Here is a 21,248-nt window from a genome sequence, read left to right on the forward strand (position 1 = left end):
GGTTAACAGGAGCTAGGGGTTGTCTGATTGTTCACAGGTCCCTTATACAGAGGTTACTCCTAACTTTGGACTCCTGCTAGGAAAAAGCTTTTTACCCTGGAGACCTAGGGGGTGAGTTTGGAAAAAGAATCACTGCCGCATGTTAATCTGGGGAGAGCTGACTTGACCCCTAGAAGACCTAGATCTTGGTTTCCCTCACCTTTGTCAATCCTTACAAAAGAGCATTACAAAGTATCTCAAGGGCTCAGGAAAGCCAGGAGTTGGGGGAGGAGGGCAGCCTGATCGCCTAGGACTCACAAGTCCGATTTGTCCTTTGATACTCTTCCAGCTCCGTTTTTCTGCTCACAGCCAACTGTAGCTCCTGGCGGATCACCTGAATCTGCTTCTCCAGCTCTGAGAGTTCCTGCATCACTGAATTCCGAGCTACGTTGAGGTTGTCGGCTTTCCCATTGGTGGTCAGTGAGGCAGGGAGCTCTCTTCTTCTTGGAGGGAGAGGGATGTCTTGGTGGGTCCGAATACCCAGCTGGTTTTGTCCTCCCTCATCACTAAAGATGTATTTTCGTTGGTTGTCATGACTCAGATTGGAAGTATTCCACACCATGAGTTGATGGGGTCCTATGTTGGACCTAGGAAGCAAAGACAGTTCAAATTCAACTTCCATTATGCAGCCTTCCAGTGCTCTTCCCCTGCTGGCCATGTCCTGCATGAACAACATAGAGCTGGGTATGCCTTTCAAGATGAAGTTACAAAGCCATTGACAAACTTGCTTGCTAGGTGGGTTGTGGGGGACTATAGGAGCCATGAACTTTCAACTGAAGTTCAAGGTCTTATCTTTTTTTTTTTTAAGAGATAAAGAGAGAGAAAATTTTTTTTAATATTAATTTTTCAGTTTTTGGTGGACACAACATCTTTATTTTTTTTTATGTGGTGCTGAGGATCGAACCCAGCACCCTGTGTATGCCAGGCAAGCGCGTTACCACTTGAGCCACATCCCCAGCCCCCTTATCTTGTCTTTTGTGCTTTAGAAATGGAATAGGGTATCATTTGATGGTATGTGGTGTGGCACATTCTTTTGTAAAGAACCTTAGGTGCTTCCTGCAGGGGAAGCACAGTAAGCAACTCTGCCTTGAATAGCCTATGACTGTAAAGATGATGATTTAGTAAGAGTGAAAATCTCTTTATTCAGATGTTGGCCTGCAAGCATCAGTCTGCTGATAGATATAATTATATGGCTTATCTCAATCTCAACAGGGCCATGCTGATGTTTACTACTTGATTAAGGGGAGAATAAAAGTATATAAGCCATAGGTTTCAGCAAAATGCTTTTTATTACAGGGATGTTTTTATGTAGTTTGAGAATGACAGGTCAGATCTGATGCTTAAAAAAAAAAAATCCCAAGAAAGACTCAGGTTCTTGCTGGGATAATGAACGTCAAGTAGAAATGCATTTGAGGTTTGTGCTCCTCTTTCAGGCTTGCATTGTGTCTCCTATCATCATTGTGGAGAAGTGGCTATAGACAGTAAGAAAGTTATTGCTAGTTAGGTACAGGAGGGAGGTGATCTTGTTTCTGAAATGCACTTTGGTAGTTGTATGCAATGCGAAGAGTTTCTCACTACAAGAACAGTTAAGAGCCCTAAGCAGTAAAACTGCTGACTTCTATCCTAGGAGAAGACCAAGGAGGAAGATTATGACTTTATGACTGCTTTTTCTGTCTGGGCAAAATGCAGTAGAAACACCCTATTAAATCCTTGTATTTTTGCTCCCAACCACATTACTAAACTGACTATTCCTTTTTACCTGCCAGGGAGAAAGGGAAGGAGGAGTAAGGGCAAGGGTGATAAAGTCTTGATGCATTTACATGATTGAGAACAAAAACACAAGGACTTAATAGACTGATTCTCTTTTGCTTGCCCTGAGGTAGATTGGAAATGTGGTCTGGTCCTTCATTCCTCCTTTCAGCCATGCTCCTCTGTCATGGGATTTGGCTGTACATCCCTATCAGGATGCTTCCCTTCTCTTTGAATGAGGACTGGCCTTATAACTTGTTTTGACCAATAGAAAAGGTGGAAGTTCCAGCCTAAGCTTTCAAGAAGCATTTCTCTTCTAGTCCCCTGTTGCTACAATGTGACAAGTCCACATTAGCCTGCTGGGTGATGACAGACCATGTGGAGAGAGTCCTCCATTGCCCTAGTAGACCAAATGAGACCAATCATAGGCCAGGCAGCTTTTACTTACTCTCCCCCTCCCCAAGCTGGCTGCAAACATAAGGAAGCCTGGTCCAATTTAGCCAAGTCTGGCTCAGATCAGCAAACTGCCCAGCTGATCCATAGATTAGTAAACAACTCACTGTTGTTGAAAACATTAAGTATTAGAACAATTTCTCACACAGTGAAAACCAACTGCTACATTCCCCAAGCCATTAAAGCACACAGACATACCAAACTACCCTTTAGTTCTTTAATGTTTCTCTTAGTTTGTTTCATATATTTTTTTAATTTTTTATTGTTGGTTGTTCAAAACATTACATAGTTCTTGATATATCATATTTCACACTTTGATTCAAGTGGGTTATGAACTCCCATTTTTACTCTGTATACAAATTGCAGAATCACATCAGTTACACATCCATTGATTTACATATTGCCATACTAGTGTCTGTTGTATTCTGCTGCCTTTCCTATCCTCTACTATCCCCCCTCCCCTCCCCTCCCCTTTTCTCTCTCTACCCCCTCTACTGTCATTCATTTCTCCCCCTTGTATTATTTTCCCCTTTCCCCTCACTTCCTCTTGTATGAAATTTTGTATAACCCTGAGGGTCTCCTTCCATTTCCATGCAATTTCCCTTCTCTCTCCCTTTCCCTCCCACCTCTCATCCCAGTTTAATGTTAATCTTGTTCTCATGCTCTTCGTCCCTACTCTGTTCTTAGTTACACTCCTTATATCAAAGAAGACATTTGGCATTTGTTTTTTAGGGATTGGCTAGCTTCACTTAGCATAATCTGCTCTAATGCCATCCATTTCCCTGCAAATTCTATGATTTTGTCATTTTTTAATGCAGAGTAATACTCCATTGTGTATAAATGCCACATTTTTTTTATCCATTCATCTATTGAAGGGCATCTAGGTTGGTTCCACAGTCTTGCTATTGTGAATTGTGCTGCTATGAACATCGATGTAGCAGTGTCCCTGTAGCATGCTCTTTTTAGGTCTTTAGGGAATAGACCTAGAAGGGGAATAGCTGGGTCAAATGGTGGTTCCATTCCCGGCTTTCCAAGAAATCTCCATACTGCTTTCCAAATTGGCCGCACCAATTTGCAGTCCCACCAGCAATGTACAAGTGTACCCTTTTCCCCACATCCTCGCCAGCACTTGTTGTTGTTTGACTTCCTAATGGCTGCCAATCTTACTGGAGTGAGATGGTATCTTAGGGTGGTTTTGATTTGCATTTCTCTGACTGCTAGAGATGGTGAGCATTTTTTCATGTACTTGTTGATTGATTGTATGTCCTCCTCTGAGAAGTGTCTGTTCAGGTCCTTGGCCCATTTGTTGATTGGGTTATTTGTTATCTTATTGTCTAATTTTTTGAGTTCTTTGTATACTCTAGATATTAGGGCTCTATCTGAAGTGTGAGGAGTAAATATTTGTTCCCAGGATGTAGGCTCCCTATTTATCTCTCTTATTGTTTCTTTTGCTGAGAAAAAACTTTTTAGTTTGAGTAAGTCCCATTTGTTGATTCTAGTTATTAACTGTTGTGCTATGGGTGTCCTATTGAGGAATTTGGAGCCCGACCCCACAGTATGTAGATCGTAGCCAACTTTTTCTTCTATCAGATGCCGTGTCTCTGATTTGATATCAAGCTCCTTGATCCATTTTGAATTAACTTTTGTGCATGGCGAGAGAAAGGGATTCAGTTTCATTTTGTTGCATATGGATTTCCAGTTTTCCCAGCACCATTTGTTGAAGATGCTATCCTTCCTCCATTGCATGCTTTTAGCCCCTTTATCAAATATAAGATAGTTGTAGTTTTGTGGATTGGTTTCTGTGTCCTCTATTCTGTACCATTGGTCCACCCGCCTGTTTTGGTACCAGTACCATGCTGTTTTTGTTACTATTGCTCTGTAGTATAGTTGGAAGTCTGGTATCGCTATACCGCCTGATTCACACTTCCTGCTTAGCATTGTTTTAGCTATTCTGGGTCTTTTATTTTTCCATATGAATTTCATGATTGCTTTCTCTATTTCTACAAGAAATGCCATTGGGATTTTAATTGGCATTGCATTAAACCTATAGAGAACTTTTGGTAATATCGCCATTTTGATGATGTTAGTTCTGCCTATCCATGAACAGGGTATATTTTTCCATCTTCTAAGATCTTCTTCTATTTCTCTCTTTAGGGTTCTGTAGTTTTCATTGTATAAGTCTTTCACCTCTTTTGTTAGGTTGATTCCCAAGTATTTTATTTTTTTTGAGGATATTGTGAATGGAGTGGTTGTCCTCATTTCCATTTCAGAGGATTTGTCGCTGATATACAGGAATGCCTTTGATTTATGCGTGTTGATTTTATATCCTGCCACTTTGCTGAATTCATTTATTAGCTCTAATAGTTTCTTTGTAGACCCTTTTGGGTCTGCTAGGTATAGAATCATGTCATCTGCAAATAGTGATAATTTAAGTTCTTCTTTTCCTATTTTTATGCCTTTAATTTTTTTCGTCTGTCTAATTGCTCTGGCCAGTGTTTCGAGAACTATGTTGAACAGAAGTGGTGAGAGAGGGCATCCCTGTCTTGTTCCAGATTTTAGAGGGAATGCCTTCAATTTTTCTCCATTCAGAATGATGCTAGCCTGAGGCTTAGCATAGATTGCTTTTACAATATTAAGGTATGTTCCTGTTATCCCTAGTTTTTCTAGAGTTTTGAACATAAAGGGATGCTATACTTTGTCGAATGCTTTTTCCGCATCTATCGAGATGATCATATGGTTCTTATCTTTAAGTCTATTGATGTGGTGAATAACATTTATTGATTTCTGTATATTGAACCAGCCTTGCATCCCAGGGATGAATCCTACTTGATCATGGTGCGCAATATTTTGATATGTTTTTGTATCCGATTCGCCAGAATTTTATTGAGGATTTTTGCATCTATGTTCATTAGAGATATTGGTCTGTAGTTTTCTTTCTTTGAAGTGTCTTTGTCTGGTTTAGGTATCAGGGTGATGTTGGCCTCGTAGAATGAATTTGGAAGTTCTCCCTCTTTTTCTATTTCCTGAAGTAGCTTGAAAAGTATTGGTAATAGTTCCTCTTTAAAGGTTTTGTAAAACTCTGCTGTATACCCATCCGGTCCTGGGCTTTTCTTAGTTGGTAGTCTTTTGATGGTTTCTTCTATTTCCTCAATTGATATTGGTCTGTTTAGGCTGTCTATATCCTCCTGACTCAATCTGGGCAGATCATATGACTTAAGAAATTTATCGATGCCTTCACTATCTTCTAATTTATTGGAGTATAAGGATTCAAAATAATTTCTAATTATCTTCTCTATTTCTGAAGTGTCTGTTGTGATATTGCCTTTTTCATCCCATATGCTAGTAATTTGAGTTCTCTCTCTTCTTCTCTTCGTTAGCATGGCTAAGGGTCTGTCGATTTTATTTATTTTTTCAAAGAACCAACTTTTAGTTTTGTCAATTTTTTCAATTGTTTCTTTTGTCTCGATTTCATTAATTTCAGCTCTGATTTTAATTATTTCTTGCCTTCTACTTCTTTTGCTGTTGTTTTGCTCTTCTTTTTCTAGGATTTTGAGATGAAGTATGAGATCATTTATTTGTTGGTTTTTCCTTTTTTTAAGGAATGAACTCCAGGCAATGAACTTTCCTCTTAGAACTGCTTTCAATGTGTCCCATAGATTCCGATATGTTGTGTCTGTGTTTTCATTTATCTCTAAGAATTTTTTAATTTCCTCCTTGATGTCTTCTATAACTCATTGATCATTCAGTAACCTATTGTTCATTCTCCAAGTGATGCATGATTTTTCCTTCCTTCTTTTATCATTGATTTTCAGTTTCATTCCATTATGATCAGATAAGATGCATGGTATTATCTCTACTCCTTTATATTGTCTAAGAGTTGCCCTGTGACATAATATATGATCTATTTTTGAGAAGAATCCATGTGCTGCTGAGAAAAAAGTGTAACTGCTTGATGTTGGGTAGTATATTCTATATATGTCAATTAAGTCTAGGTTATTAATTGTGTTATTGAGTTCTATAGTTTCCTTATTCAACTTTTGTTTGGAAGATCTGTCCAGTGGTGAGAGAGGTGTGTTGAAGTCTCCCATGATTATTGTATGGTGGTCTATTAGACTCTTGAACTTGAGAAGAGTTTGTTTGATGAACATAGCTGCACCATTGTTTGGGGCATATATATTTATGATTGTTATGTCTTGTTGGTGTATGGTTCCCTTGAGCAGTATGTAGTGTCCCTCTTTATCCCTTTTGATTAACTTTGGCTTGAAATATATTTTATTTGATATGAGTATGGACACTCCTGCTTGTTTCCGAAGTCCATATGAGTGATATGATTTTTCCCAACCTTTCACCTTCAGCCTATGTATGTCTTTTCCTATCAAATGCATCTCCTGTAGGCAGCATATTGTTGGGTCTTGTTTTGTGATCCATTCTACTAGCCTGTGTCTCTTAATTGGTGAGTTTAAGCCATTAACATTTAGGGTTATTATTGAGATATGGGTTGTTCTTCCAGCCATATTTGTTTATTCATGTTACTAAACATGGTTTGTTTTCCTCTTTGATTATTTTTCCCCCCTTTACTGTCCTACCTCCCACTGTTGGTTTTCATTGTTATTTTCCATTTCCTCTTCCTGTAATGTTTTGCCGAGGATGTTTTGAAGAGATGGTTTTCTAGCTGCAAATTCTTTTAACTTTTGTTTATCATGGAAGGTTTTAATTTCATCTTCCATCCTGAAGCTTAATTTCACTGGATACACAATTCTTGGTTGGAACCCATTTTCTTTCAGTGTTTGAAATATGTTATTCCAGGATCTTCTAGCTTTCAGAGTCTGTGTTGAAAGATCAGCTGTTATCCTGATTGGCTTACCCCTAAATGTAATCTGCTTCCTTTCTCTTGTAGCTTTTAAAATTCTCTCCTTATTCTGTATGTTGGGCATCTTCATTATAATGTGTCTAGGTGTGGATCTCTTATGATTTTGCACATTCGGCATCCTGTAGGCTTCTAGGATTTGGGATTCTGTCTCATTCTTCAAGTCTGGGAAGTTTTCTCGTATTATTTCATTGAATAGATTGCTCATTCCTTTGGTTTGAAACTCTATCCCTTCCTGTATCCCAATGACTCTTAAATTTGGTCTCTTGATGTTATCCTATATTTCTTGGATGTTCTGCTCATGGTTTCTTAACAATCTTGCTGAGCTGTCTATGTTCTTTTCAAGTTGAAATACTTTGTCTTCATTGTCTGATGTTCTATCTTCTAAGTGTTCTACTCTGCTGGTAGTATTCTCATTTGAGTTTTTAAGTTGGTTTATTGCTTCCTGCATTTCTAGGATTTCTGTTTGTTTTTTATAACCTCTATCTCCCTGTGTAGTTGATCTTTTGCTTCTTGGATTTGTTTATGTAATTCATTGTTGAAGTGATCTTTCATTGTCTGATTTTGCTGTCTGATGTCTTCCTTGAGACTCCAGATCATCTGGAGCATGTATATCCTGAATTCTTTATCTGACATTCCAACTGCTGCAGATATTACCTCTTCTAACGTTGAGTTGACCTTCATTGCTTGTGGTCCTTTCTTTCCTTGTCTCTTCATACTGTTCGTGTTTCTTTCTGCTTGGTGAAACTGTTGTGCTTTTGAATTTTCCCCCCTATATATTTATATTGCTCTTGTATAGTTGCAAAGTCTCCCTCGCAGGCGCGGGCGGCGGCTCTACCCCTCTTCCAATTGGGGCAATGTGCCTACCACGCCGGCAGGCCGCTGGGTCTGTTCTGCAGGTTGGTAGCAGGTCCGCCTACCTTGCAGGCGCGGGTGGCGGCTCTGCCCCTCTGTGGGCCGCTAGGCTTGTTCTGTCAGTGGTCACAGTTCTGCCTACTTTGCAGTCGCGGGCAGCGGCACTGCCCCTCTGCAGGCCGCTGGGCCTGTTCTGCCGGTGGGTCGCAGGTCTGCCTACCTTGTAGGCGCGGGGGGGGGGTGGCTCTACCCTTCTGCAGGCCGCTGGGCCTGTTCTGTCTGTCGGTTGCAGGTCTGGCCTGTTCTGTTGGTGGTCGCAGGTCCGCCTACCTTGCAGGCGCGGGGGTGGGTAGGGGGCAGCTCTGCCCCTCAGCAGGCTGCTGGGCCTGTTCTGTGGGTGGTCACAGTTCTTGTTTCATATTAATGAGCAGAATGTACCAGACCTCAGTTTTCCTATGTCCTAGACTGGGTAAAACGTCTATAATGAACCCACTTAGAGCTCCCCTAACTTTAGATTAGAATCAGAGAGAAGACAAATAACAATTTTTCTTCTGGCCTTAGGGTCCCCTTAATTTTTCACATGTTGACTATGTATATATAATCTCTTGCAATATCCATTTGTTTCTCTGCATTAAATTAAAAAGGAACAACATCTGCCTCCATACTAGGGCTCAAAATTTTTGCAAGACTTTCCTCAAGATCATGTTAATAATTCATAATTCGTGGGCAAAGGAAATGTGGGCCCAAGACCACCTCTCATTCATAATAGAAAACAAAGGGGTGGACAGCATGGTTGTTTTTCATAGCTTCATCTCCTATGGGGCTGCTGCAGTCCCTTCCCTCCAGGTCACATCTAACTAATCAGGAAGGTTTCCACTTTCCCTTACAGCCTCTCTTTCCAGTCAGAGAGTGCTTCCTGACCACTTTCAGTCTGTGACATTCCTGTATCACAGTACAAGTCTGTTAGTGACAAACTGTTGTTTACTCAGGTCACAGCCATGAGGACTTATTCTGTCTTAGCTTTGCCTCAAAGTAAGAGATTCAGAAAGGAAATCTGCCAAAAAATTGGGTAAGTTGAGTGAGCAGACACACTTGGCTCCCAATTGAGGTGAGATAGATGTGAATAAGAATGGCATCACAGTCGGAGACGAGATCACTGGGCTTCCTGTTTATTGCTGGAAAACAAATGTTTTGTCATTGTAAGACTGCATCTTTGCTGCTGCTGCGTCTTCTTGTGTTCCTCTCATTAAAATTTTATGTTAAAAATAATTATAGAAAAATCTATGTAACATGACATGGAACAGCTGTGACCTGATTAGGCTACAGCTTGTCACTAAAAGACTTTCACTGTGATAGAGGAATGCCACAGACTTGAGAGGGAGCAGAGAGTGCTCTCTGACTGGAAAGAGAGGCTCCAGGAGACAATGGAAATGATTCTGACTAGCTAGATGTGCCCTGGAATGAAGGGACTGCAACAGCCCCATAGGAGATACAGCCATGACAAAGAACCATGCTGTCCACCCCTTTTTCTTCTGTATAAGTGAGCGGTATGAAAATCAGATTTCAAACCTACCCAGAAAACTACACTTTGAAGCTGAGATACACCATGGATTGCAGAGTTGCTCAGAGCAGATGCCCCCATCTGAGGCCTCTGGGCACACGGAAAAACCAGCAGGGCATAGGCAAAGAGGCCACCAGAAATGCTTCTGAAATCTTCAGTCACCATGAATGAGGTGACAGTCATGCACAGGTGGCCATGGTGAGGATGTGGAGTTTGAATTTTCAAATGTCATTGATGCATTTAATGTTTGCTACTTCCTGCCAATTAAGTGCTGTTTTCTAGGGAGTTCTAAGAGTGAAATCTAACGAAATAGATTAGGAAGGACATGTCTGTTGTGTATTTCAAACATTCCTAGGAGTGCTGGAAAGAGGTTGGAAGTAGAAACATGCCCAAAAGACAATAGCACATGAAATTAACTGCCTATAGCACTCATGAATTCAGTTTCAACTGTAATCTGTGCATAATAATAGTTAATATTTATTAGGCATTTGTTTTGATTTCAAGGTTTGGCAAATATTATCTCTTTAATCTTTACAGCAACTCTAGGAAACAAATATTGCTTTTCTCAGTTTCACAGATGAACCTGAAGCACAGGGAGGTTCAAGAACTTGTCCAAGGCCACACATATTGTAAGTGGTAGAGACAGGATGGATCCAGACACTTGACTCCAGTGTCCACACCTGCACTTTCAACCATGACAGTATTGTGCCTATTCTGCATGTGTGTGTGTGTGTGTGTGTGTGTGTGTGTGTGTGTTACTTTATCTAAAACTATATGTACTTATATTGATTTTGTTTATCAACAAATTGTCCTGATTTGATCTGAAGAATTATTTAGTCATAACTTCCCTTTTGGGCATGGGTTCTCAGTTATGTCTCTAAACTTATTTTAGCAAGTACAAAGACAGCTGGCATTGGCCTCCTCTTACCTCTTTTCCACACGTTTGGTCTTGAAACGCTGTTGCTTTTCTTCTACAAATGATGTGTTTAATGCTCTATGAAATCTCTGGTGGAAAGAACAGATTCAGAGGTAGAGATCATTAGAAACACATGGGTCAGGAGACAAAGTACCACTTGGGATTTAATGGAGTATCTAGTCTCTACAAAACTTGGCCTCTTTAACCAAATTTCAAGGATGCCTGAAAGTATATCAACATTCAGCCTCAAACCTCAGGATAATAAGAATTCTAGTTACATGTTATTATTCTACTTGGAGGGGGAAAAAAAGATCTATTAGGAAGTTTGGAAATGTTTTGGATTGGAAAAAAGTTGTGATATAAAGAAGTGTGAACATAGCCCACGTGAAGTAAGGCCTTGTACATTTGCTAAAATGACCAAAACCTTGTTCCTACATTTTGGCAAGAGAAACATAAATCCTGAGAGTTAAACTAATTATATTAACATATTAGCATACAATGGAGATCACTTTGTGGAACTCTCCTAGGAGATCAAGTTCTCCTGGGAAAGAAGCAGGAAGAATAGGATTCGACCGAAACCAAACCAATGATAGTATTCTATATAGAAAAAGAAAAGGTACAGCATTAAGAGAGCCAGAAGGTCAGCAAGAGAATAGACAAATGGGGGCAAGAGAGGCAAAATACACAGACTCACTGGTGAGAAGTGACCCAGGGTGTCCAGGTAGAGGGATCCCGCAACTGGGGAAACCAGGACCACCCACCCTCCTCACCTTGGTGGGTGAAAACACTCTATTTGTGAGAGCCTCTCCATTATAAGAGCCTCTGACCACATTTTGGTTTTCCATGCCAATATCCTGCAGGTAAGTATGGGAGGGATACATAAGGGGTTTTCAGAATGGTTGGTCTACCAATAGTTTCTGTCCTCCCTGTACATCCATGTGATGGTATCTGGGTTGCATGCAAGAACTGTGGCACTATTAACCTTGGCCTGAGCACCAGCAAGCTAAGAGGACCCTCAAACCTCTGGACCAGAATAAAAAACAGAGAACGGGGCAAATAGAGTCACTCAAAGGGAAATAGGGATCTTGAATTCATTTAATAGGGTTCAATTTTGGCAAGAAAAGAATCTGTAGGTAATACATTTTTCACACCATCTCTTAACATGGTCACCATTAAGTGGAACCTCATTAAAAATAGTTCTGTTTATTCTATTATGAGCAGCAGTGGAGAGTTACAGGAAAGGAATGGACACTGGGATTGCTTAATTTAGGGGGAAGGCAAGTCAATGGGATAGAAGAAAATCCATCTTCTAATTGAGTGCCTACACTACTCTTTGTTCTTTTGGGGGTTTGCCATTTGTCAGTCTGACATAGGGCTCTAGATCCTCCCATCACTGAGTATGGGATCATTGAAGCGAGAGACCTATAGCACTCACCTGACTGGTGTGCAGCCAATATTGCAGTTTGGATTTGTTTTTGATTCGTGGTAACAGCAGCCTGTACACTATGTGCTCTCCAATGGTTGTCAAGATGGACAGACCAAATCCAATGCACAGCAGCACGAAGAGTCCAGAGAAATGTTTGATGCCCATTTGCAAAGTCTGTGACAAAACAGGAAAGGCCGTGAATGTGATGCTCCATGTGACCCAATGCCAATTCATTTTTTTTTTCTTTTCTAGACTCAGCTTCCTGCTTTTCTGGACCCAAAGAAAGCTGGAGACTATTCCTCTGTGTGTTTAGTGAACGTCAGCCAGTACTGGACTGAGGGTGGGAGCAGAGCACAAGCCCTGGGGTACTACTCTCATATTAATCTCATTGTATGAATAACACCTGGTGTTGTGCCAAGGCCCTGGGTGTTAACAACACCCCACGCCCCTTAGAGATGGAGAAAGTAGAGACTGGAGCTCAAACAATTTAATATGTTCAAATGCTGAATAGCTGTGAAGGAAAGAGACTCTCTCAGGGACAGAGAATAAATAGAGTTAAGGAGAAAAGAGATGCCTTTAGTAGTTGTGGAATTTATATCTGACAGGGAAAATGGAAATCATCTAGTTCAATGCCTTCATTTTACAGATAAGGAAACAAACCAAAGAAGTGTAGTAAGTTGAACCAGCCCATGAAATGAGGTAGCTGAGGAGGAGAAAGAGAAGGAACTTAATATTTATTGGTTGCAAACTTTTTGCCAAGTATTTTGCATTTAGATAGGTATTATAATACCCATTTTATAGTTAAGGAAACATACTATGCAAGTCCTTGGATGCCATGCTAAGGAATATGGGCGTTATTTGTCATCATTACCACTGATAATTATTTAGCACTTACTATGCATAAGACACAGTTCTGAGTACTTTATCAATGTAGCAACTTGCCTAATCTTCATAACAACCTGTGAGGAAGGTACTGTTTATATCCCTATTTTATAGGTGAAGAAACAGCAACAGAGAAGTTCAGTAACTTGTCCAAGGTCACATAGCTAGAAAGTTAGTGCTGGGTCAAGACATGCAGTCTATCTCCAGGAGAGCCACACTCTTGACTTCCTCATCTGTCTGATGTGAGTGATCCTCCTATTCTCTTTAAAGGATTTCCTATATTTCATTCTCTCTGACTCTCCCCACCCAGTCCTGGAGAAAAAGTCAGCCAGGCATGGTTCAGGCACTAGGTGCACTGGGAAGTCTATCTTGGGATCAAGACTGGGATTTGGAGCCTAGTTCATTGATTCTCTTTTCCTCCATGATAGGACTTTGGGCAAAGACTGTAGATCAAAGATCAGCATTAGAATCCCCAAAGAAGGAAAGAAAAGAGCTACTCAGGGGCTCAGAGCTCTAGGAGACTGAGACATAGGCAGGAAAATGAGGCAGAGGACTTCAGAATAAAGGCAGATGCCTAGACCCTGCTGGTCTAGGAAAGGGTTTGGTGAGGAGGTACACTGGGCCCTCAGGACTACATAGGTACTGGGCCTTTTCCCTGGGAAATCTCTGTACAAGAAGTGACAAATTTCATAAAATTAACCTCTAGAAAGTACATACAAATGTGTTGAAAGTAGACCTTGCCCTATGTCTATTGTAAGGTGAACAGGATTGGCTATTAGAAATATCCAATGAGGAGTTATTGCTATGGATAAAGAAAAAACTGGGGAAATTCATTTTGGACTTTAACACTAACATCATCAGACATTCAGTAAAACTCTGAATCGACAGATGAGCACTGCTTCCTTAGGAAGCTAAGACATTGTCAAGATAAGGAAGAGAAATGAATGCAGCTTATAACAAGACATCTTGCCTTTGAACACAGGGTTCTCTCTCTGTTTTCCTGTGCATAACAGTAATTAGTCTCATTTTCCTCTGGTGACCTCAGTAATAAGTAGGCTATATTCAATTTATATTGCATATTTCTTTCTTTAAACTTCTGATGTTTATACCCTCATACTAACAGATTATAAAAGTAGTTGTGTTTTTATTAGGCATTTAATATGTGTGTCAGAAGCCACATATGCACATTATGATCTTATAATAACCCCATAAGTTAAGTAGTATTACCTCCATTTCACATTTGAGCAAATGGAGGATCATGGAAATTAATTACACTGTCCAAGATCATACAAGCAAATATGTGGGGGAGTCAGACCAGGTAGTGAATCCGGGCAGTGTTATGCCTAAGCCAGCATTATCTCTTGAGCAAATGCCACTTATAGGTATCCTTTACTCTCTGAATTTTCACTGTCTACTCACTGTAACAACTTGCAAAAGAATTTTATTAAAAAACTCAGCATCTAAATTGAAAATCCATTATAATCTGCCTGTAAGCACCAACCAAAATGTTTAAGTTGTGTCTGAGTCTGAGTGATAAGATGTACAGCTGCAGTTGATGTGCAGCTGTGGTTGTAATTTGGCCTTTCTTCCCCTAGGATCACAGGTCTTTAAATGTGCTATGCATTGGATATTCACATCCACCCCACGTTATCAAGTGAAAACCTTTTTTTCTAATAAGGTGGAGCTTGCTCAACTCTTGACACTCATCCTTGGATAGGGGGAAAAAAAAGAGGAGCAATGAATATTCATTGTCAAATATTTAAAATAAATTTAGCTGATGCAGACAAAAAGATCATTGCAGTTTCAAGTGACATGAGCAGAAGTATATTTAAAAATGCAATCATGAGCCTGTTCTCATGTTGCTGAAAGCTATGTAAATGAAAGCTAAAAGAATGCAAGCAAACTTAACTTTTGAGTTTTTTTTTTTTTACTCCCTTTTAATCCCATTGCTTCATCTGCAGTTTCGTTTGATGGCTTACAGCCACCCTCTTCCAGAGCCTCCAGCTTCAAGAGAAGATTGTCCCAGGGTTTAGCCATGGGCAAATCTTATATAGTTAATGGCTTCACTTAGTTCTTCACTTAGTCCTACCCCCTCTTAGGCAAGTCTTTCATCAGTAAGTAACCATTCAAGAAACTGCATTGCTTATTTTTCAAAATTTTATTTTATTTATAATATAAAGTATTTCACTCATCATTTGCCTGAGATGTTACTGATCAAATCCTATGCAACTAATCTTCTCTACCTCCAATCCACATCTCCCAACATATATCAACATATATATTATGTTTGACATTCTATTTTTTGTTAATTTATATTAGTAAACATTCATTGCACTGTGGAGGGAAAGCATAGTTTGTATCTGATATCATACTTTGCATATTGCACCCAGGGATATCCACTAAATAAGCATTAAAGAATTGGCATTGTAAATACTCTACATTATGCAGAAATTCTTGGTGGATTGTCATATAAAACAATCTATGTACTGTGCATCAGGTATTTGACAATGATAGGTGTCTAAGAGTATTTTAGTGATACTTCGGGAAACTGGTTGGGATTCTTGGATATGGTGAGAATCATTTTTTATAATTTTTTCCATCTGGAAATTCACCAGTGAACACAGTTCTAGGAGCCGACTAGATTCAGATAAAGAGGGAGATGCCTTTGCTATTAAAAGTGTGCTTTTTGCCCAGATCATCAATGCTTCCAGTAAAATGTAGGGGACATCATTGGTCGGGGGAAGAAGCAGCAATTTTGCTGCTGCCCAAACCCTGTTTTGCATCTTGCTCAGATGTGGGCACTTGAAACATCTGACAGCTGGCTGGATAAGTGACAAGTTTTCAAGCCTCCAGCAAGAAATGCAATTAAAGTATTTCACTCATCATTTGCCTGAGATGTTACTGATCAAATCCTATGCAACTAATCTTCTCTGCTTCCAATTCACATCTCCTAATATATATCAACCGTTCAATTTCTCTGGTTCTCTACAGTTTCTATATTTATTGGTTTTGATTCTCCTCTCATTGTCTCCTGGACCCACTTAACTCAGGCTTTTGTTGTCCCCTGCCCTAATTACCTGTCAAGCGAATCCTATCAGTCATCAATTACCTCCACATTATCAAATCCAGTGATCAATTTTCACCTAATTCATGTATCCGCAGCTTGGGCATTGTTGATTGCTCCTTCCTCTTTGATATCTTTTCTTCAATTTGTTTTTGGAATACCCCTATCTCTTTGTCCCATCTCAATCTCTTGCACTGTTCCTCCTCATCTTTCTGACATGCCTTCAATCCTTTGCTCTCACTTTCTCATCAACAGTATGGCTTTAAATACCACCTATACATAATGATTCCTAAGAATTTGGGACTTTTATTCCTCAACTCCCTATTCAACTTCTTTACTTGATTATCTAATGGATATCTGAAACTTAAAACATCAAAAATGAACTCCTAATTTTCTCCTTGAAAGCTGCTTCTTACATTGTCCTTCTCATTTCAGTAAAACTCCATCCTTACAATTGCTTAGGACAAAAGCTATAGAGTCATCTTTGACTCCTCTCTTTCTTTTGCATTCTGTATCTCATATGCCTCTAAATTTATGGTGGACCTGATGTTCAGAGTAGATCCAGAATCTGATGACCTCCCACCACTTGGACCATACACCCTGGTTCAAATTACCATCACATCTTACTTAAATTATTGAAATAGCTTTGCAATTATTTTCCCTGACCCCTTCAGCTTGTCTTTTACATGGCAGCTAGAATGACCCTCTCAAAACATCATGTCCCTCCTGTGTTCAACACCCAGGTCTTCCATCTCATGCAGAGTAAATTATAGAGTTTTATAATGGGCCTCAAGCCTTATGTGATCTTGTCTCACACTTCCTAATTGCACATTCTTCTTTCTCATTTGTTACTCTGCTCAGCCTGTGGGGTGCCTCAGTGTTCCTTAAATCCATTCAGCAAATAGTTGCTCGAGGGATTTTTATTTTCTGTTTTCCGCCTGTAAATTCTTCTGCCAGGAGTCAATATTGCTTCTTGCCGACTTTTCATCAAGTCTCTGCTCAAATTCACCTATTGGTGAAGTCCACCCTAACTACAGTGGCTCTTCTCCCTCCTCTCTCAGACAATCTGTCCTCCTAAATCTGACTTATTTTCCTCTTGACATATATTTATTTATTCATATTTCCCTTCTCAAGTAGAACATAAGCTTCAGGAAGGCAGGGATTTTGTCTGTTTTGCTCAGTACATAACCTGATTATCTAGAACAGCGTCTAGCACACACCAGGTGTTCAATAAATATTTCTTAAATGAATGAGAACATCTAAAAGAATCTTATTTGTGTAACATAAATTTGTATATTTTCTTCAAACACTTTCATAAACCTCAGGAGTTCATAGAATAGTCTTGTGAGGAAGAAAATGAGAGGTAGAGATTTCCAACTGATAGGTGAGAAAACTAAAGCCCAAAGAGCTGGAAAAACTTGCCTCCTTGACCTGATTATGCTGGAAGCTGGAATTCATCAATCCAAGGAGCTAATGTGGGAACTGGGAGGAAAACTATGTTTTAAAATACAGACAAACACTGGGTACTGGACGCAATAATTTCAGCTGTTTTGTGGAGAGAGAGAGAGAGAGAGAGAGAGAGAGAGAGAGAGAGAGAGAGGAGAACGAATCTTTTTTTTTTAATATCTTGTAGATGGACACAACACAATGCCTTTATTATTATTTTTCTTTATGTGGTGCTGAGAATCGAACCTGGGTCCCGCCCATGCTAAGCTCTACCACTGAGCCACAGTCCTAGCCCATTGATTTTTAAGATCCTTTCCCTGGGAAAGTGCTCTCCTCTTACCTGATGTGGTTTTGGTGTGTTTACCTATCAATCATATACTCATTGTTCTTACAGTCCCTGGTCCTGGGCCAACCATGTGACCCAAGTAGGCAGAGACATTTGGAATCTAGGTGGTTGGAGCTGAGTGACTGCCAAAGTTAGTGCTCCCAAGACATAGTCCTCTGGTTGCTGCCTAATGACCCAGGAGTCCTGTGGTTCCTGAAGCCTCATCTGTTGCTTGCTTTCTTCCTTCAAAGAATTGAGCTTCCCCATTATTCTTTTGATAGTTTTCTTAAATTAATCTGTTGCTTAAAACAAAAAAATCTGAGCTGATAGACTATTAGAAGAATTAGGTGTGACTCCAACCTCTTTTGAGGCAACCTCTATTTCTCATGGAACTTACTGAGAGGAATGGGTGGAGCCTATTTGAGGAGGATTTCTTCGACTGTGTGGGGCTGAGCCTTTTTGTGTGTCTCCAGAAGCAGGTGCTCAATAAATGCTTGTTGAATGAAATACATATCTGGAAAGGAACTCAGTTGCAATTACTCTCAAGATTTTCAATTCACACTTTTCCCCAGGGTCTGATGACTACAAGAGCCTGGGGAAGTCATTTTTATTTTTAGCATCTAAGTGTATTAAACTTTGGAGGGATTATCTCCTCTCTGAGTTTGTAAATCCAAAGCCTGATATTGAAAAATTTTTTTTTTCTTTAATAAGAGGGCTGGGGGTAAAGGAGGAATAACAACTTTATTGAGAGGTAAAGAAAATGAAGGCACCCAGCGGCCCGCCAGCGAGGTAGACACATCGCCCCAATTGGAGGAGGGGCGGAGCAGAGCCGCCGCCCGCGCCTGCAAGGTGGGCAGACCTGTGACCGACTGGCGGAGCAGGCCCAGCGGCCTGCCGGCATGGTAGACACATCGCCCCAATTGGAGGAGAAGCACAGCCGCCGCCCACCCCTGCAAGGGAGACTTTGCAACTATACAAGAGCAATATAAATATGTAGGGGGAAAATTCAATAACACAACAGTTTCACCAAGCAGAAAGAAACACGAGCAGTATGAAAAGACAAGGAAAGAAAGGACCACAAGCAATGCAGGTCAACTCAACTTTAGAAGAGGTAATAGCTGCAGCAGATGGAATGTCAGATAAAGAATTCAGGATTTACATGCTTCAGATGATCTGGAGTCTTAAGGAAGACATTAGACAGCAAAATCAGACAATGAAAGATCACTTTGACAATGAATTACATAAACAAATCCAAGAATCAAAAGATCAACTATATAGGGAGATAGAGGTTATAAAAAACAAACAAACAGAAATCCTAGAAATGCAGGAAGCAATAAACCAACTTAAAAACTCAAATGAGAATACTACCAGCAGAGTAGAACACTTAGAAGATAGAACATCAGACAATGAAGACAAAGAATTTCAACTTGAAAAGAACATAGACAGCTCAGCGAGACTGTTAAGAAACCATGAGCAGAACATCCAAGAAATTTGGGATAACATAAAGAGACCAAACTTAAGAGTCACTAGGATACAGGAAGGTATAGAGGTCCAAACCAAAGGAATGAGCAATCTGTTCAACGAAATAATATGAGAAAACTTCCCAGAATTGAAGAATGAGACAGAATCCCAAATCCTAGAAGCCTACAGGATGCCGAATGTGCAAAATCATAAGAGATCCACACCTAGACACATTATAATGAAGATGCCCAACATACAGAATAAGGAGAGAATTTTAAAAGCTTCAAGAGAAAGGAAGCAGATTACATTTAGGGGTAAACCAATCAGGATAACAGCTGATCTTTCAACACAGACTCTGAAAGCTAGAAGATCCTGGAACAACATATTTCAAACGCTGAAAGAAAATGGGTTCCAACCAAGAATTGTGTATCCAGTGAAATTAAGCTTCAGGATGGAAGATGAAACTAAAAGCTTCCACGGTAAACAAAAGGTAAAAGAATTTGCAGCTAGAAAACCATCTCTTCAAAACATCCTCGGCAAAACATTACAGGAAGAGGAAATGGAAAATAACAATGAAAACCAACAGTGGGAGGTAGTACAGTAAAGGGGAAAAATAATCAAAGAGGAAAAACAAACCATGTTAAGTAACATAAATAAACAAATATGGCTGGAAGAACAATCCATATCTCAATAATAACCCTAAATGTTAATGGCTTAAACTCACCAATTAAGAGACACAGGCTAGTAGAATGGATCAAAAAAAAAAAAAAAAAGATCCAACAATATGCTGCCTACAGGAGACACATTTGATAGGAAAAGACATACATAGACTGAAGGTGAAAGGTTGGGAAAAATCATATCACTCATATGGACATTGGAAACAAGCAGGAGTGTCCATACTCATATCAAATAAAATATATTTCAAGCCAAAGTTAATCAAAAGGGATAAAGAGGGACACTACATACTGTTCAAGGGAACCATACACCAACAAGACATAACAATCATAAATATATATGCCCCAAACAATGGTGCAGCTATGTTCATCAAACAAACTCTTCTCAAGTTCAAGAGTCTAATAGACCACCATACAATAATTATGGGAGACTTCAACACACCTCTCTCACCACTGGACAGATCTTCCAAACAAAAGTTGAATAAAGAAACTATAGAACTCAATAATACAATTAATAACCTAGACTTAATTGACATATATAGAATATACCACCCAACATCAAGCAGTTACACTTTTTTTCTCAGCAGCACATGGATCCTTCTCAAAAATAGATCATATATTATGTCACAGGGCAACTCTTAGACAATATAAAGGAGTAGAGATAATACCATGCATCTTATCTGATCATAATGGAATGAAACTGGAAATCAACGATAAAAGAAGGAAGGAAAAATCATTCATCACTTGGAGAATGAACAATAGGTTACTGAATGATCAATGGGTTATAGAAGACATCAAGGAGGAAATTAAAAAATTTTTAGAGATAAATGAAAACACAGACACAACATATTGGAATCTATGGGACACAATGAAAGCAGTTCTAAGAGGAAAATTCATTGCCTGGAGTTCATTCCTCAAAAAAAGGAAAACCCAACAAATAAATGATCTCACACTTCATCTCAAAATCCTAGAAAAAGAAGAGCAAAACAACAGCAAAAGATGTAGAAGGCAAGAAATAATTAAAATCAGAGCTGAAATTAATGAAATCGAAACAAAAGAAACAATTGAAAAACTTGACAAAACAAAGTTGGTTCTTTGAAAAAATAAAGAAGATCGACAGACTCTTAGCCATGCTAACGAAGAGAAGAAGAGAGAGAACTCAAATTACTAGCATACGGGATGAAAAAGGCAATATCACAACAGACACTTCAGAAATAGAGAAGATAATCAGAAATTATTTTGAATCCTTATACTCCAATAAAATAGAAGATAGTGAAGGCATAGATAAATTTCTTAAGTCATATGATCTGCCCAGATTGAGTCAGGAGGATATAGACAACCTAAACAGACCAATATCAATTGAGGAAATAGAAGAAACCATCAAAAGACTACCAACTAAGAAAAGCCCAGGACCGGATGGGTATACAGCAGAGTTTTACAAAACCTTTAAAGAGGAACTAATACCAATACTTTTCAAGCTACTTCAGGAAATAGAAAAAGAGGGAGAACTTCCAAATTCATTCTACGAGG

General features: G+C 39.5%; 1 protein-coding gene across 1 annotated transcript in view; it reads right to left on the minus strand.

The window, feature by feature from the left end:
* Positions 1-286: 286 nt before the first annotated feature.
* Grin3a (glutamate ionotropic receptor NMDA type subunit 3A) overlaps positions 287-21,248 on the minus strand; it is a 179,727-nt gene continuing 158,765 nt past the window's right edge. Inside the window, exons 7-9 of the mRNA XM_071600459.1 lie at positions 11,876-12,040; positions 10,453-10,529; positions 287-626 (exon numbers count right to left, since the gene is read on the minus strand). Coding sequence (XP_071456560.1) covers positions 287-626; positions 10,453-10,529; positions 11,876-12,040 — 582 coding nt within the window. The remainder of the gene's footprint in view (positions 627-10,452; positions 10,530-11,875; positions 12,041-21,248) is intronic.

This window comes from Marmota flaviventris, chromosome 13 (assembly GCF_047511675.1).
Source record: "Marmota flaviventris isolate mMarFla1 chromosome 13, mMarFla1.hap1, whole genome shotgun sequence".
NCBI classification, from domain to species: domain Eukaryota; kingdom Metazoa; phylum Chordata; class Mammalia; order Rodentia; family Sciuridae; genus Marmota; species Marmota flaviventris.